The 15,890-nt window shown below is 45.0% G+C and overlaps 1 protein-coding gene across 1 annotated transcript in view; it reads left to right on the top strand.

Annotated features, from left to right (window-relative positions):
- Positions 1 to 2,331: 2,331 nt before the first annotated feature.
- The window catches only part of SLC38A3 (solute carrier family 38 member 3), a 31,450-nt gene continuing 17,891 nt past the window's right edge, over positions 2,332 to 15,890 (top strand). The window contains exons 1-4 of the mRNA XM_066614035.1: positions 2,332 to 2,465; positions 3,637 to 3,721; positions 4,561 to 4,676; positions 15,319 to 15,392. Of these exons, the coding sequence (XP_066470132.1) occupies positions 2,359 to 2,465; positions 3,637 to 3,721; positions 4,561 to 4,676; positions 15,319 to 15,392 (382 nt within the window). The 5' untranslated portion in view covers positions 2,332 to 2,358. The remainder of the gene's footprint in view (positions 2,466 to 3,636; positions 3,722 to 4,560; positions 4,677 to 15,318; positions 15,393 to 15,890) is intronic.

Below are 15,890 nucleotides of genomic sequence, written 5' to 3'. Positions count from 1 at the left end.
ACTGGTAATTAAGAGCTGAGATTTCATTGTGTCTATAGCTTTGGCATCTGCTTTTGGTGGATTAAAGTACCCCACAGGTATTCACAGTCTGATTTTCCCTGTTCATCGCTTACCCCCACTGACCCAGGTCAGACAGCACGATTTCCAGGCAAGCTTAAACCGTGGAACTTGCCACTTAAGCACTAATATGATTGTTGTGGTGGTCAGAATTGTTGCTTCAACTTGGTATGATTGTGGCTCATTGCCAAGAAAGTTTATAACCATCACCTTGTAAACCTGCATTCTGTTCAATGGGTGCAGAAGAAGCTTATCAAGGGGCTGTGCAGCCCTATGGCCTGATAGACAAGCAGAGGTTGATTTCATGTAAGAACAAATACCTGGAGGGGAAGGACCCGAGCAGCAGTCAAATAAGGAATGAGCAGCAAAGCAGGCAACAAGAAAAGTGCAGAAAAGCAATGCAAAAGGTATACAAAGTGAAGCTGTCGGCAGGAAGGGGTAATCATATAGGGAGTAGGTGTGAACAATGATATACTGCACCAGCAGGTGGAAAAGTGGGAAGCTGGCCAGTCCACTGCTGCTCCAGAGCTGGGCTATCCTACATGGTGGCATGGAAAAACAGAATGGAAAGTCTCCTATGGCTCAGATTAACTCTGTGCAGCTTCCAGCAGAGCATCCGCAGTGGGGAATGTGTTGCCTCTCCAGTTCCAGAAAAAAGAGTTGTCAGTGGTTACCAACAGGATGTGGTGTGATCCCAGTTTGCTTTTCAGACAATGACTGATTTTTAAATATGAATTTGGAGCAGTGATGATCTTGTGACTGGGATGATCTTGTGGAAACAACAGATGAACTACTGTTGCATACTGGTTAACGGCCCAGTCCTATTCTGTTTCCACCGGTTTAATGCACGTTCTGCTGGTGAGAGTGAGATGATGCTAGTGGAAGTGACGTACCGCCAGCCATCACAGTGAGACCACCCATACAGTGGCTAAGAGCTACTTATGTGGGCCGGTGAAGAGGCCACTGCCAGCACTGATGAGTTGACAATGAGGGAAGGGGGTGGGTGGAATGGAACAGGGAGGGAGAGGAACAGGGGAGTTTCTGGGTGGGAAGAGGCATGGGTCAAGCGTGGAAAGAGCCAGTTATTGGTGGCAGTGGCTCTTTTTCAGCCACACTAGACGCTGTTCCAGAACCACTTTTCAGAGCGCGATACCAGAGTCTTCCGAGACTGAAGGATGCCGATGAAGGCTCTTGATCCGATATCGTGGCCTTGATTCACCTCCCTGGGTCCACTTGGACTGGTACAAATCCAAAGAGACCCATTGGGACAGTGGAAACTTGCCCCAAGGTAAGGGAACAAATGTTGCCATATCTCAAAGAGGCCTCTGGGGCAGTTGCTTCATTGGTGTGGTTACATTGGTGGGGGCAGGCTTAGGTTGGATTGGGGTGTAGAAACTGATGTGTTCCCCAGATCAAATCTTTCCTCTGCCACAGACTTGTTAGGTGGCCTTAGACAAACTGTTCTCCCATAGACTCAACCCTCTCCCAGCTGCAATATAGGGACAATTAATACGTATCTTATAGCAGTGATTTTCAACCAGTGTGCCACAGCACATTGGTGTGCCATGAATGGTCCACAGGTGTGCTGCAGGAGTGGTCATTTATTAGTAGGGCAGTTGGGGGATGTGAGCCCCTGCCTGGTGTGTGGTGTGTCTTGCCAATTGTCAAAAAGCTAATGGTTTGCCTTGACAATTTTAGTGCCTTGTCAATGTTCTGTGAGTTGAAAAAGGTTGAAAATTGCTGCCTTACAAAGTCGTTGTAAGGATTACATCAAGATAGTACATGTGAAGTGTTGCACACTCAGAAGGTGCTATACAAATGCGAAGTACTAATGTTATATGCTTGCCTATCATGCATAGTTCATCCTGTATCACAGTGGATGGCCATGTTTCTCTCCTAGGCTGGTCATATCCAAATGTTCTATGCAAAACCTTCTGGCATCAGAAGGTCAATAGCTTAGTGATAGAGTACTGGCTTTGCATGCAGAAGGTCCCAGGTTCAATTCCTGTCGTCTCCAGATATGGCTGAATAAAATCCCTGCTTGAAACTTTGAAGTGCTGCTGTCAGTCGCTGTCAACAATACTAGACTAGATGGGCCATCAACCTGATTCTGGGTAAGGCAACTTCTGAAGTCATTTTATCAGAGCAAGTATCTAACTGGTTGACAATTCTTTTCAGATAAAAGATCACTAAGGAAACAGCCCTCTGTGAATTCCATCTTGATACCATCTGGCCTGCTGCTTACCCAAAAGTGAACTGTCAGGGAAAGAAAAAGGGAAGGTGCTCACATCAAGCACAGAGATGAACTCCACAGAGATCCCTATCCAGGCGGAGATGGTAGAACTGGTGCCGAACGGGAAGCACTCAGCGCTGAATGCCTCCTCCATCCCCTCTGTGGGAAATGACAGGTGAGCCAGAACTGAGACTATGTAGCCAATTAAGTCCCACTCTATGAGGCTGAGGTTAACAGCATTGCCCCTGAAACAGGACTTTTGCTCCTCAAGAGAGTGAGCCTCAAGAAACCAAGAAGAGCTGGACTAGTGCACCTGGTACCAGGCTGCACTATTGTTTTCAGGTCCTGAGCCTTCCCGTTGACCCCCAGTAGTGCAGATAGTTTCAGATCCTAACCTGCAGGTCCCTCCCCTCTGAAATCCAAACCCTGGGCTCTTTCAGCATTGTCTGTACTCTCCCCGTTACTGCTGATCATCCATCCACTGAAGACAAAGCACAAGAGTCTCAATGAGGCAGTCACGTCTCCCGTAGCTTGTAGCAGAGTGTCTCTTTACACAAAGAGGCTCTTAATGCTAAGAAGAGGCAATCTAAATTCAGTAGCCTGGGCAGCCAGCCAGTGTCTGACAGGTAGGGTCTGTTTACGCAACAAAGGCACTAGATTGGGCTGAATGTTCGCTTAACGACATAATCACATAACAGGGATCGGAGAATGTATCCCCATCATTGAGTGATGCACACCTGTATCTGTATTCTGTCAAAAGCTATGGCCAAATAACTAGAAAAGGAAAACAACTGCCTTATCTAACAAAAAATGTATTTCTTTAACTCAAAACTGACTAATGAGACTAATATTCTGAGAGCAAATGAGGTGTTGTTATGAATAGCTGAGAACAAATAAGATGAGTCGACTCTCATTTCCATGCATCAGAGCTGATAGTAGAAACCTTATTCAGTTGTATGACTGTCATTGACTTGGTCACTGGTTTTTTGTTCGTTACTGATTTGTTGAGTGACCTGCACTGTTAATATATTAAAATAAATAAATAAATCAAATTAATGGGGGGTTTAAACAACCCTAATGATGCTATTGCATTTACATTGTGCGTATGATATTGTAATTTATTCCATATGGTTGGTACAGGAGGTGGTCCATCATGGGAATGATACAATGAGCTCTCGTAAGGGATGATGCAAACCCTAGTGAGGTTTCTGTGTAAGAGGAAACCCTGCAGGTGCACGCAGTCATCTGTACCCACTCCGCACTTCCTGGCTGTGAATAGGGGCTTTGTCTAGAGGAGGCCAGTTTCTCTAATGGGGGTTGTCCTTCCCAACTTTGTCTTATTCCAGATTTGATGAGAACCAGGCAAATGTGCCAGAGATGGAGGAGTTCCTTCCGCATGGTACTGAAAAGAAACAGACCCATTTCACGGATGTAAGTTTTTGTGCATGGATTTGGTCAGTTTGCTGCATCTTGGGTATTGTCCCAGAGACTTCTGAGTTGAACAGAGGCTCAAAGCTGTTGAATAGCTATTGAATAGCTGAGAGGCAAGAGAGGGTGTCAATGCAGGCAGGTGCAGAGCCAGTGTATATTCTGGAGAGCAAGTGTGCAAATCTATTTCAGAAAGTAATTCAGAGTCCACCAGAATAGGAACAGGCAGCTTTGGTACCAGATCCAGTCATTGTGCCAAATTAACCCACTGAGGGAATAGAGCAGTGATTGTAGCAAGTGAGTGAGAAGGGGTTTGGGTCCTTCTCACTTATCCCAAACTAGTTGCTGACCAGGGTTTGAGAAACTGCATCTGGAGTTCATTCAAGGGTGAGGATTCCATCCTAGCTCTTAGTTGATGAGAGTCATAGAATCATAGAGTTGGTGGGGACCTTGTAGGCCTCCTAGTCCAACCCCCTCCTTGACACAGGCAAGGCAGACCTTGAGCATTCCCAGCCAGTGGCTGCCCAGTCTCTGCCTGAAGACTTTGAATGAGTAAGAGCTGCCCCTGTCCCGTCCCCCGTCCCCCCAGTTCTTGTCATGTCCATTCTCTCACCATGTCTGTAACCTATTCTAAGCAGCACGTCGGCTGGGAAATGGGGGAGGGTTCAGGGAAAGAAAAAAGAGACCATGATCCCCTCTCTTCCCCCATAACCTTCTGAGTAAAAAAAAAATAGAGTAATCCAGGGGAGACAGCGTATGCTAATGAATTCTTCTGCCCTGTGCTCAGACTCATGCATACACACCCTGTTTCCTCCTATCTCATTGCCTGCTTGTTCTTACAGTTTGAAGGGAAGACCTCCTTTGGGATGTCCGTTTTCAACCTCAGCAATGCCATCATGGGTAGTGGGATCCTTGGTCTGGCATATGCTATGGCCAACACTGGTATCCTTCTCTTTCTGTAAGTACTACTCCCAATATCCAAAGAGCTAAAGCTGGATCCACACTGTTCCTTCTAAATATCATAGTTAGCTTGTACAGTCATCTCTTGTTCTGCTCTAAATGTTTCACTTATAAATTATTTTGAACTAAATCTATTCCCTGCATCTAACATATACGTATTTATGTTACCCCTGTGAAATTCTTTAGTACTATGAAGGGCCCATTTGGCTGAAAACATCACCATTCCTTCCAGACTATTGTCCAGCATGTCCTCTCCTTCACTCTCCCTTAACTGGGGCTTTCTGCATCTGCTCTTGTTTAAGCTGACTTGCCGCCTGTCCATGTCAGTAAAGAAACTCTCCATGCATTGGGTGACCCATGCAGCAAATTGTTCTGTGGGTTTTATATCCAACATATGGAGAAGGCTCACATGGAGTGTTTCAAAAAATGCCTATAAGCCAGTTGTTAGCATTCTGATTAGCACTTAAAGTACAAATGGGAACTGCTACATTGAACCAAGATCCTTAAGATGCTTTCGTTCCCAGAAAATTCTTTGTGTTGTTATTTCCTTTACTTCCTGGGAACAATGGCATCTTATTTCTCAGTTTGTAAATGCCAGCTCTCACAGGTTGGTTGGCAACCTTCAGTCTCGAAAGACTATGGTATAAGCCTACAGCACCCGGTATTCCCAGGCGGTCTCCCATCCAAGTACTAACCAGGCCTGACCCTGCTTAGCTTCCAAGATCAGACAAGATTAGATTCACCCAAGTTGCTGCTCAAAAAGGGAAAATGGCACCCTCCTTTTATGAGAAAAAACAACTGCCTGATTCATGAGATCATTATTTATACTTGCAATGAGGATTGCAGGTATAAATATTGATCTCATGAATCAGACAGTTGTGAACCACCCCTGCAACATTTTAAATACACACCAAATTGGACAAAGAGTTCGGCTTAAAGACTTTGTGCAGAAAAGTATTTATATAGAATTTTTGAAAAATATGAGTTGACATAGCATACAAACTTAAACCTAACAGGGAAGCTAGAGAGGGAAATGAGACTGAATCTCTTAGAATCCTGGTATGCCTGTGTTCCAGAGGAATAATCTGCAGACTTAACTTTTAATTCCAGGAGATCTCAGGTTATAATCAATGACTCACCTTTGGCCAGGAGGGTTATATGCAGAAGATCAGAAGAGGGATATATACAAGTTTAGAATATACAGAACAGCCTATTTCAGGTCTTCAAAAAAGGTTTCATTTCATCAGTAAGGACAGTGGAATGGTATGAACTGAGTTGAAGCCATCCCTCTGCCCTTCAGCATTATAACAAGTTGAAATATTATTTATGCTATTCCTGAGCACACCTGTGGATTTGGTTTGGGGAAACTAATAACCCAGTGATTTGGGTGGTTGGGAGGAAGTAGTAGCCCTCTTACAAAGAGAGGATTATGTTAACAAGACTATGGAGTGTCCCGATAAGTAGCAGAAGGCCAATAATTTCTGTTTTATTTTAGGACTAAAATTCTAACATATAAATAAAGCCATCCTCTGTAATTTTATATCTCTGAATTTTCTAAACTGATTCCTTTGAGTTTTAAGTGTGAAAATGTGACTATCTTGGAAATTGTCAGGAGATAAAAAAGAAAACATAATACTTTTTATTTCTAATGTAATTTGATGGCTTTCCTATAGGAAAAGTGGAAGTTACTCACTTGCATTACCCTGGGATCTGGCAGTTCCTCCCATAGCCTTGTTGCTGAACCTAATACTGCGTTTCCCCAAAAATAAGACACTGTCTTATTTATTTTTTTTGGCTCAAAAAAAACACACTAGGTCTTATTTTTGGGGTAGGTCTTTTTTTTTTTAATGTACAACAATCCACAGTCATTCATGTACAAAAATATACCGTACAAAAATATCCCCTCAGCACCCAGGAGGATGCCTGCCTGCCTGCCTGCCTGCCTGCCTGTCTACTCAGAAGTCAGTCCCTTTATAGGGACTTATTCCCTGGAAGGTGTGGAGAGCCTCAGAGCCCAGTAGGCAGGGTTGCCTCGCTTGCTGCTTCCTGCCTCAGCTCCTCCTCAGCGTCCTCTGCCCAAGGCAGCACAGCAGGCGCTTTCTAGGTGGCTTGCAGGAGTGCAGCATTCCTGGTCATGTTGTCCACCTGCCCAAAGACCCCTCCTGCCCTGGCCCTGATCACAACTAGGTCTTATTTTTGGGGTCGGTCTTATATTTCAGCAATCCTCAAAAAACACACTAGGTCTTATTTTCGGGGAAACACGGTATGTACTTATTCAGTTAGTTACAGCTTGCATCTTTTCTTGACATCCAACATTTTGCCTTTGGATCTGAAAGCAGAAATGCTGGATGAGATCAATGACATTGGTAGTATTGTGCTTCCTGCCTTCATGGGAAACTGCAGTGCTATGGTTTGAAGTGCAGTTGGACACTCGGCCTCACTGAGGTAGAGAACTCTGAGCTTTCATTCACAGAGTTGAAAACTGGACTGAGTGTTCGTCCTCTGCTTGATACTAAGTTGAGGTCATCAGCAAGGGTGGCTCCTTCGTTGGAAAACAGCTTGGGCTATGTTGCACAGCAGGGCTGGGAAGGGAGAGACAAAGGAAGCTTGTTAGGCTTGTGCTCTGTGGGTAGAGGCAGGTGGGCTGGGGCAGGTTGGGGCCTCTGACTTGGGGCAAGCAGTACTGTAGTCTATTGATGATTTGAAGGAGGGGAGGTTGATGGTAAGGCAGTCGTGCTCTCCATGTGGGTTGCTGCTGTGGTTCCCTTGCTCCTTCAATCCGTCCCAAAGCCAGGAAGGGATGAGGCCTGGTGAGCAACACAGGCTATACTTTTTCCACAGAGAACAAAGCAAGCAGGCCTGCCTTGATAGTGGTTGAAGTGAAAATCATCAGGCTGAGGCTCCTGAGGGGCATTAGCAGGCATGTACCATATAATTGTTGTCCTCGGTATAGCACCTAACGCAGTGCAAAAGGTTTGTAGGGGCACTAGTAGTTGCAAGTGTTCTTGCCACAGAAGAAAGAAGGTGCCTGGAAACAGCAGATGGAGATGTTCAGGTGCAAAGGGACCTTGGACCTCTCTGAGAGTTGGCTGCGTGCTGTGATTTGGCACATATGCCCTACTCCTGTTTCTTGCTTTGTGACCCTGTAGTACGGGAAGCTCTTTCTCATAGTAATGGGGTGCATGACCTGTCCTTGCTGCCTGCTTTTCTTCTGGCACTTGTTTAAGGCCAGTACACAGTGTTGCTATCTGGGGCTTGAACAGCGAATGGAATGGAGGGCAGGGCCAACTCCTGTCCACCCATGAGGCCTCTTGCTAGGTTGATTAAACCTCTCATTCTGTTGTTTGGCAACTCCAAGGCTACTTTGGCTGTCAGCAGGTGTTGACTTTTCCCTCATTTGTTATCGATTTTCTCCCACCTCCACCGCACTTCCGGGGTATGACCACCACTCACAACTATGCAAATAAAGCAGAGGCAGCTGTCTCCTGCAGGGGCTGTGAGAAAACATGTTGCTTTTGTCCTTTGCTTCACAAGCTTCTAGCAGTCTCTGGATAGGGAGGGCAAGACTCATCCATCAGCATTGGGGGCAGAGAGTGATCGATCAGAAAATGTCAGCACTCTTGCGTCATCCCTCTCGTTAGCCAGCCCTGGTGACTCACCACATCACTGGCCGAAATGCAGCGTGTACAGACTGGAAGGGAAACTGAGGCCCCTTTATTAAATCCTGCCTGCAGCATGAGATCTCCTGCAGCAGAGCTCCTTGCCACACTGCTAGGCAGTGGCAACTGGTGCCTCCCAAAAAGGGCAGGGGGGGGCATTCCTATAACTTCAGAGAACGAAAATAAGAAAGAGTAGCACCAAGGGGCCTGGAATTCAAAAAAATGCTGGAATTAAATAGTGTATTAAAATTACTACTACCCTGTGCATTTAACTTTCAATTTGCTGCCTTCTTTGGGGACAGGCGTTTTTCTTTCCTGTGTCACTTTATGTGTTCCTGCACTCAAAGCATATAATTTACTGTTAGGGCAATTTTATTTTCGAATAAGTCTTTCTGTGCCCAGCCGGCAATCACTTATAGTGTCAATGAGCCAGTTTTGACTGCTCTACCTTATTAAAAATAGCACAGCTTATAGGCATATGCTTAAAACACGGCTGTTAAAGAGCACAGTGGACATTAGTTAGCCCTGAAATGAGTTTTTGTTGCAGTATGACTTGCTGCTACTGATTAGCATTTTGTTGTTGATTTTGGTTGTTATCAACAGTTTTATTGAGTGTGATTAATTTTATACTCTGTCATTGTGTTGTACACCAGCCTGGGTCTTGTAGGCGAAGGACAATATAGAAATGTTTAAAATAGAATTCAAAATACAAAATAGAGACCCTTTTCTTGTGGCTGCGTGCCTCACATCAGAAGGCAGGTATACACTATTTGGGCCTCTTTGAGCCCATTTGGGATATCCTGAGGGACACAGAGGTTTATGTGGAATCTCTCCTAATTCAAGAACCAATAGTAGAACCACCAGTCAATTTGTGACTAAGAACAAAAACTCAGTTGGCAAAGCATCAAATGCTATTCCTTGCCCAATTTTTCTTCATTTTTGATGGAGTTTGTTCTGGGTAGGTTGAGATCTTGTGCTTCAATTTTATTTTATTTTATTGTGGAAAGCTGAGATTATTAATAGTCTTGTGCTGCTGGACAGCATCAGACATTGGATTTTATCATTTTAGATGTGCTTGTTTGATCTTCTGTTCTGCCAGGTGGTCTAAGCTGCATTCTCTTAATTTACCCATTCACAAGAATGGTGTTAATACCCAGTGGTGTTTTCAGGGAGCCGAAGCGATCCGTCTTGGGCTTCAGAAGCTGCCCCAAGCTGACGCACACTGAGCTCTCATTCCATCTGAGTCATTTGGCTTTGAGGGTGAAGTCTGGGCTTGTGCAGGGCTCCCAATGCCTCAGCAACACTTTAGCTCTCAGCTACCCTGTGGAGAGTCTCTGTTCTGTTGCTTGCCTACATACAGCAGAGTTCAGCTAGGGACAGCGCTGAGGCATCCGGTTTGTCTGTCCTCAGCCTGTCAAGCCATGACTCCTTTAGCCAGGGCACAACATGCCTCCTTCAAAACAAAAATGAACAGAGTACTATTTCCTGAGGCCTTCTGCTGGAGAATAACTACATTCATCTCCTCCCTACATTCAGGTTGTCTTGTGTCACCTATTTTAAGGATTGTTCCTAATTTTGGAATATGAGTTGCCCATAAACTTGATGGATGCCCCTTATTTCAGAGCATTCCTCAGATATGTCTGGCTTTGAGCATCATGTGCTCTTGGCTTGAAATTTTGAATCAAACCCAAAGCAAGCAAAGAGCTTTTTCTAGCATGAAAACCTACATTAAGACAGTGCAGCCTGTCATGCAGACTGCTGGACCTGTGTGCATCCCATTTCCACCCTCATCTGAAGTGAACCAATGAAGGCTAAGGGGGTGAGGCAGTGTGGACCACAGGGACACACATCTATTGATATGATAGATACCTCTGTAAAAGCACCTAGGTACTCAGCACTCTAAAAACAGCTTCAAACTATCCTTCATTTTAAAGGACCAAGTGCCCATCAGTTTGATGAGCTGTATTTTGGGCTTTGAGTGTGCACTCTCCTCTTTTCTGGGAGGGTGCATGTCTAGCCATCAAGGTCTTCCCAGAAAGGCTAGGCTATGTGCTCTGCAGAAGGAGACAGTGGCAGACATCTTCTGGGAGACCAAACTGTCCTGGGAAAGGAGGCATCTGCCCTCTTCCTCTTGGTGTAATTGGCTTATCCCTCCATGGTTAGTTTGTCTCCAGGATGGCAAACCAGGCATCTGGTATATGGTAATTCTGCTTTGGATAGAAGGAATGTGAGTTTTAGCAAGGGCAGCAGATGAGGCAATGTGCCCCCTTCCTTTACAGCTTTCACATTAGCTATGTACCTGCAGCAGCCTAAAGCTATCATTGCCTCCTACTAGTTGGGAGGAGAGAGGATCAGATTGGACAACAGTAGAATTTCCATATCAGGATTTCTGACTTAACTATAGACTAGCAAAAGGCAGCAAAAGCAGTCCATCTGAGCAGTGAGAAGATTTTACCAGCAGAACACTTAATCCACACAGCACTCTTCTCCCAGATTTTTCCAGCCACTCAACCTGGACAGCCAGTCCAGAGGAAACTCTTATTCTACGCTAATTACAGGAAATAGGATGGTCATTTTGAATCAATATCATTCTGGAGCTTGCTGAGTAGGGACAGAGAACTGGAACCTGTCCTCCTGGTGTCAAAGTAAAGAATTAGGTCACTGCAACTGTGCAGAAGGAAGACTTCCATTTCAGTGAAGATCGCATCTAAGACTATTCACAGTTGCAGCCGAATGTCTAATGAACTGTTAGAGAAGCAGCTTAAAGAAAAGGACAAGGTGGAGTGTAATTCCAGCCAAGTGGTGGCATTTGTGGTTCAGCTGCCTGACATGTGCAAAACGCTGTTTTTTTTTGGAGTTTTTCCTGTGCTCTATTAAAAGGAGAGCAAAAGCATGATGAAAATAGATACCAAGAGGAGAAAAACATGCAGCCAACAAAAATATGACAAACAGCTCTTCAGCACAGCTGTTATTCCAGTGATGAACTTTGTAACCTGGCGAGGGAAAACAACCTGAACGGCCCTATGTAGCATCGCTGATGCTTTTGATCAGGAAGAGCTCGCTCAAAAGAGGGGCGAGTTGTGGGGGAGTTAGTTAACGCTAGAAATAACATTACTGTGACAATAGTGTCTTATAATTGAATATGATTGTTTTGATCAACAAGTAAAATCTGCATTATCACTTTGATACCCTGCTCTCTATGGGTAGTTCTGGTCATTGTGGTGTTCTTCCACATCATGTGGGGAGTTTCCGAGGCTGGCTGTTGGCTATTGTAGAGTCATTGTGATAAACTATGCAGCACACATAACAAATGCAGAATGGAAATGCCATCCCATGGTATATCATCTCCAGGTTCCCCACTTGAGAATTATACGAGTGGATAATATAACATGTGGATTACATGTGGATAACATGTAACATGTTACATAACATAACATGTGGATAATGTAACACATGGGCTCTGCTAACTGTGCAAAGAAGCACTTTTTCAAATGGTGGATCTCTTATATTTAGCTGTGGGAGAGCAACTGTCCCTGTTCATGCCAGCGTGGTGTCCCTTCCAGTGACTGATACTGGGGTCTCCCTTGAGTCTCACTTTAGGTTATGAGCCCTGTTTGTACTGGGAACAAGTTTCTGATTCTGTTTGTCATGTAAACAGCTTTGTGAAGTGTTTGGGTGTGTGCATGTGTTTGGGTAGAAAACTGGTGTATAAATATCTTGGATAACAATAATAACCCTACTGCATCCCCTAGAAGAGCATCTGGGTCACAGTTATTCACCTATGACATTTACCCTTGAAAGTAAATCATTGCCACAAGCAATCCCTGAAGCTAAGAATTGAATGCAATTTGAAGCATTAGTTTGACTTACTCCGAAAAGGAAGGAAGACCTCGCATTGACACCAGCAAGACCCAGGATCAGGGAAAAGTGGAGGAATTTGCATGAGTGCTTGAGGAAATTCTTCCAGGCCCGGCCAATGCAAATGCCTCCAACAGATGGGAACTTTTCAAGAATGCTGTTTACAACACTGCCTTGTCCATATTCGGCAAGAAGACCAACAAGACGGCAGACTGGTTTGAAGCCCACTCTGAGGAGTTGACACCAGTCATTGAGGAAAAGAGGAGAGCTCTAGCAGCATACAAGGCCTGTCCCAGTGAGCGCAACCGGCAGGTCCTCTGAGCTGCTCGCAGCAAAGTCCAGCAGACTGCCAGGAGATGTGCTAACAACTACTGGCTCCAACTCTGTTTTCAGATACAGATAGCAGCGGACACAGGCAACATCAAGGGGATGTATGATGGTATCAAGCAGGCCCTAGTTCCAACATAGAAGAGAATTGCCCCTCTGAAGTCTGCCACAGGCGAGGTCATCCAGATGGACCGGGTGCAGCAGATGGAACACTGGGTACAACACTACTCTAAGCTGTATTCCAGAGAAAATGCAGTAACTGAAGAAGCGCTGAACAACTTTGAGTGCCTGCCTGTGTTGGAGGAACTTGACAGTGAACCAACCCTAGAAGAACTTCACGTGGCCCTGGACTCTCTTGCCTCTGGCAAGGTACCTGGGAAAGACAGCATCCCTCCTGAGGTCCTAAAGTGCTGCAAAGAGATCATTGCCACTGAGCTGCATGAAATCCTCTGTCTCTGCTGGAGAGAAGGTGGAGTACCTCAAGACATGAGGGATGCAAACATCATCACACTGTACAAGAACAAAGGCGACGGGTGATTGCAATAACTACCGAAGCATTTCTCTCCTTAGCGTTGTAGGAAAGCTGTTTGCCCGAGTTGCACTAAAGAGGCTCTAAAGTTGCATCTAAAGATTAGATGTCAACCTAGGCTCCTCAGCATCATCAGGTCTTTCCATGAGGACATGAAGGGCATTGTAGTCTTTGATGGCTTCACATCAGACCCCTTTGACATCCGAAGCGGCGTGAAGCAGGGCTGTGTTCTTGCTCCAACCTTATTTGGGATTTTCTTCACTGTCCTGCTGAAGCACACCTTTGGAATTGCAACAAGAGGCATCTATCTCTGTACTAGCTCAGACAGAAAGTTTTTCAGCCTCTCCAGACTGAGAGCAAAGTCCAAAGTCCAGCTGAAACATCTGTGTGATTTCCTCTTTGCCGATGATGCAGCTGTCACCGCCCACTCTGCCAAAGATTTTCAGCAGCTCATGGATCGTTTTAGCAATGCCTGCCAAGACTTTGGACTGACAATCAGCCTGAAGAAAACACAGGTCATGGTTCAGGATGTGGACTCACCTCCCTGCATTACAATCTCTGCGCATGAACTGGAGGTTGTCCATGACTTTGTGTACCTTGGCTTAACGATCTCCAACACTCTTTCTCTCGATACCGAGCTAAACGCATCGGTAAAGCAGCTACCACGTTTTCCAGACTCACAAAGAGAGTCTGGTCCAACAAGAAGCTGACGGAACATACCAAGATCCAGGTCTACAGAGCTTGCATCCTGAGTACACTTCTGTACTGCAGCGAGTCATGGGCTCTTCGCTCACAACAGGAGAGGAAACTGAACGCTTTCCACATGTGCTGCCTCCGACACATCCTTGGCATCACCTGGCAGGACAAAGTTCCAAACAACACAGTCCTGGAATGAGCTGGAATCCCTACCATTTATGCAATGCTGAAACAGAGATGCCTGCGTTGGCTTGGTCATGTCATGAGAATGGGCGATGGCTGGATCCCAAAGGATCTCCTCTATGGAGAACTTGTGCAGGGAAAGTGCCCTACGGGTAGACCACAGCTGCAATACAAGGACATCTGCAAGAGGGATCTGAAGGCCTTAGGAATGGACCTCAACAGATGGGAAACCTTGGCCTCTGAGTGTCCCGCTTGGAGGTAGGCTGTGCAGCATGGCCTCTCCCAGTTTGAAGAGGCACTTGCCCAACAGACTGAGGCAAAGAGGCAAAGAAGGAAGGCCCACACACCAGGGACAGACTACATTTGTTCCCAGTGTGGAAGGGATTGTCACTCCCGAATTGGCCTCTTCAGCCACACTAGATGCTGTTCCAGAACCACTTTTCAGAGCGCGATACCATAGTCTTCTGAGACTGAAGGATGCCAATGATGATTCCATGGCCGAGTGAAGCTTCTGCTGTAAGCCACTATCTTCTAAAGCGTGAACAGTATTTTTCTCTCTCAGTCTTTGTCTGTGTACGCACCTGTCTGTACATGCTGTTCCCTCTCTGTACTGTGTTAGCTTCTGGCTCAGTATATTATCCTGTGGATTGCATTGCTCACCTTTTACAAATTATTACATAAGAAAATGGTAATACAGTTGCACTACGCTCTCTCTCTCTCTCTCTCTCTCTCTCTCTCTCTCTCTCTCTCTCTCTCTCTCTCTCTCTCTGTACATCTTCAGGGGAGGTGATGCATGATAGTTCCCAGCAGGTTAATATTCTTATGGATCCCTGATCCCCATTTCTCTTTCCTCACCTTTGCTCCTTAGGCTTAATATATGGAACTGTTCGTAAATGTCATAACCAGTGGTGCAGCTGCAAAATTGTTGTAAGGCTTTTATGTATGGTTTTTAGTGCAATAACTGCGCAGTTGTATCTCGGTTGACTTATGTAGTCTAGGTAGTATTTTTTTTGGGGGGGGGGGTGATTTTCCATTTTCCAGACACTGAAGAGGATATTTTCTACCAAAGGAAAATATGACCCTTCTCCCATACAGTGCATCCATGGCAGCTGAGATTGCTGTTTTGAAATGTTTTATCCACATGTCACCCACTGGGTCTTATGATATGATTAATAAACAATTGCAACATGCTTTGGAGTTGCTTCTGCCCAGCCTGTGGAAAACCTTTAGAAGATCAGACCCAATGTATAGTATCTAGAACCACCCAACATACTGGATACAGGAACCCAAGATTCTCTTTCTAGTCTACTGTTCTGGATATTTTCCCCAACAGAGAGTCTCTTTTGCCACATACTGGCAGTTTCACTTCTTTCTCTGATTCCTTCTAGATTCCTCTTGACTGCTGTAGCTCTGTTGTCCAGCTACTCCATCCACTTGCTGCTCAAATCTTCAGGGATTGTTGGTAAGTACTGCAAATCTGGGATAAGGGCTCATGGTGGACTTCCATTTTTCATTTGGGTCTTTGCGTTGCTGGCTGTTACATCTCTGGCTCCTGGTGTAGTCTTATGTCCTAAAGTCATAAAACTAAAATCACAGTACGAGAGACACACAGGAACTGATACAACTGAAGAAATGGCAGATTCATTCATTCTAACTTCAGTCATATACTTAATAACTGAAATGGTGGACAGAATTGCCTGCATTATTTTTTAAAAAACTGTTCTCTCTCTCTCTCTCTCTCTCTCTCTCTCTCTCTCTCTCTCTCTCTCTCGTTGCTGAATGCATGTACTTGAATTTGTGCAAATAAAATGCACATTTTCATTCCAGTTACTTTTGTTGTGGAAGGGTGGAATGTATTAGGATTTATAGAATTAAGGACAATTTTAAAGAACATTATGTGAATAGGGACTCCGGGGAAGTAAAACCAGATGTGACTTTTTTTGCCTAAACAGCCATTCTG

This window comes from Tiliqua scincoides, chromosome 2, assembly GCF_035046505.1.
Source record: "Tiliqua scincoides isolate rTilSci1 chromosome 2, rTilSci1.hap2, whole genome shotgun sequence".
In the NCBI taxonomy this organism is placed as follows: Eukaryota; Metazoa; Chordata; class Lepidosauria; order Squamata; family Scincidae; genus Tiliqua; species Tiliqua scincoides.
Note: the sequence above shows the minus strand (reverse complement) of the source record. Positions and strands in the feature narration are given on the sequence as shown.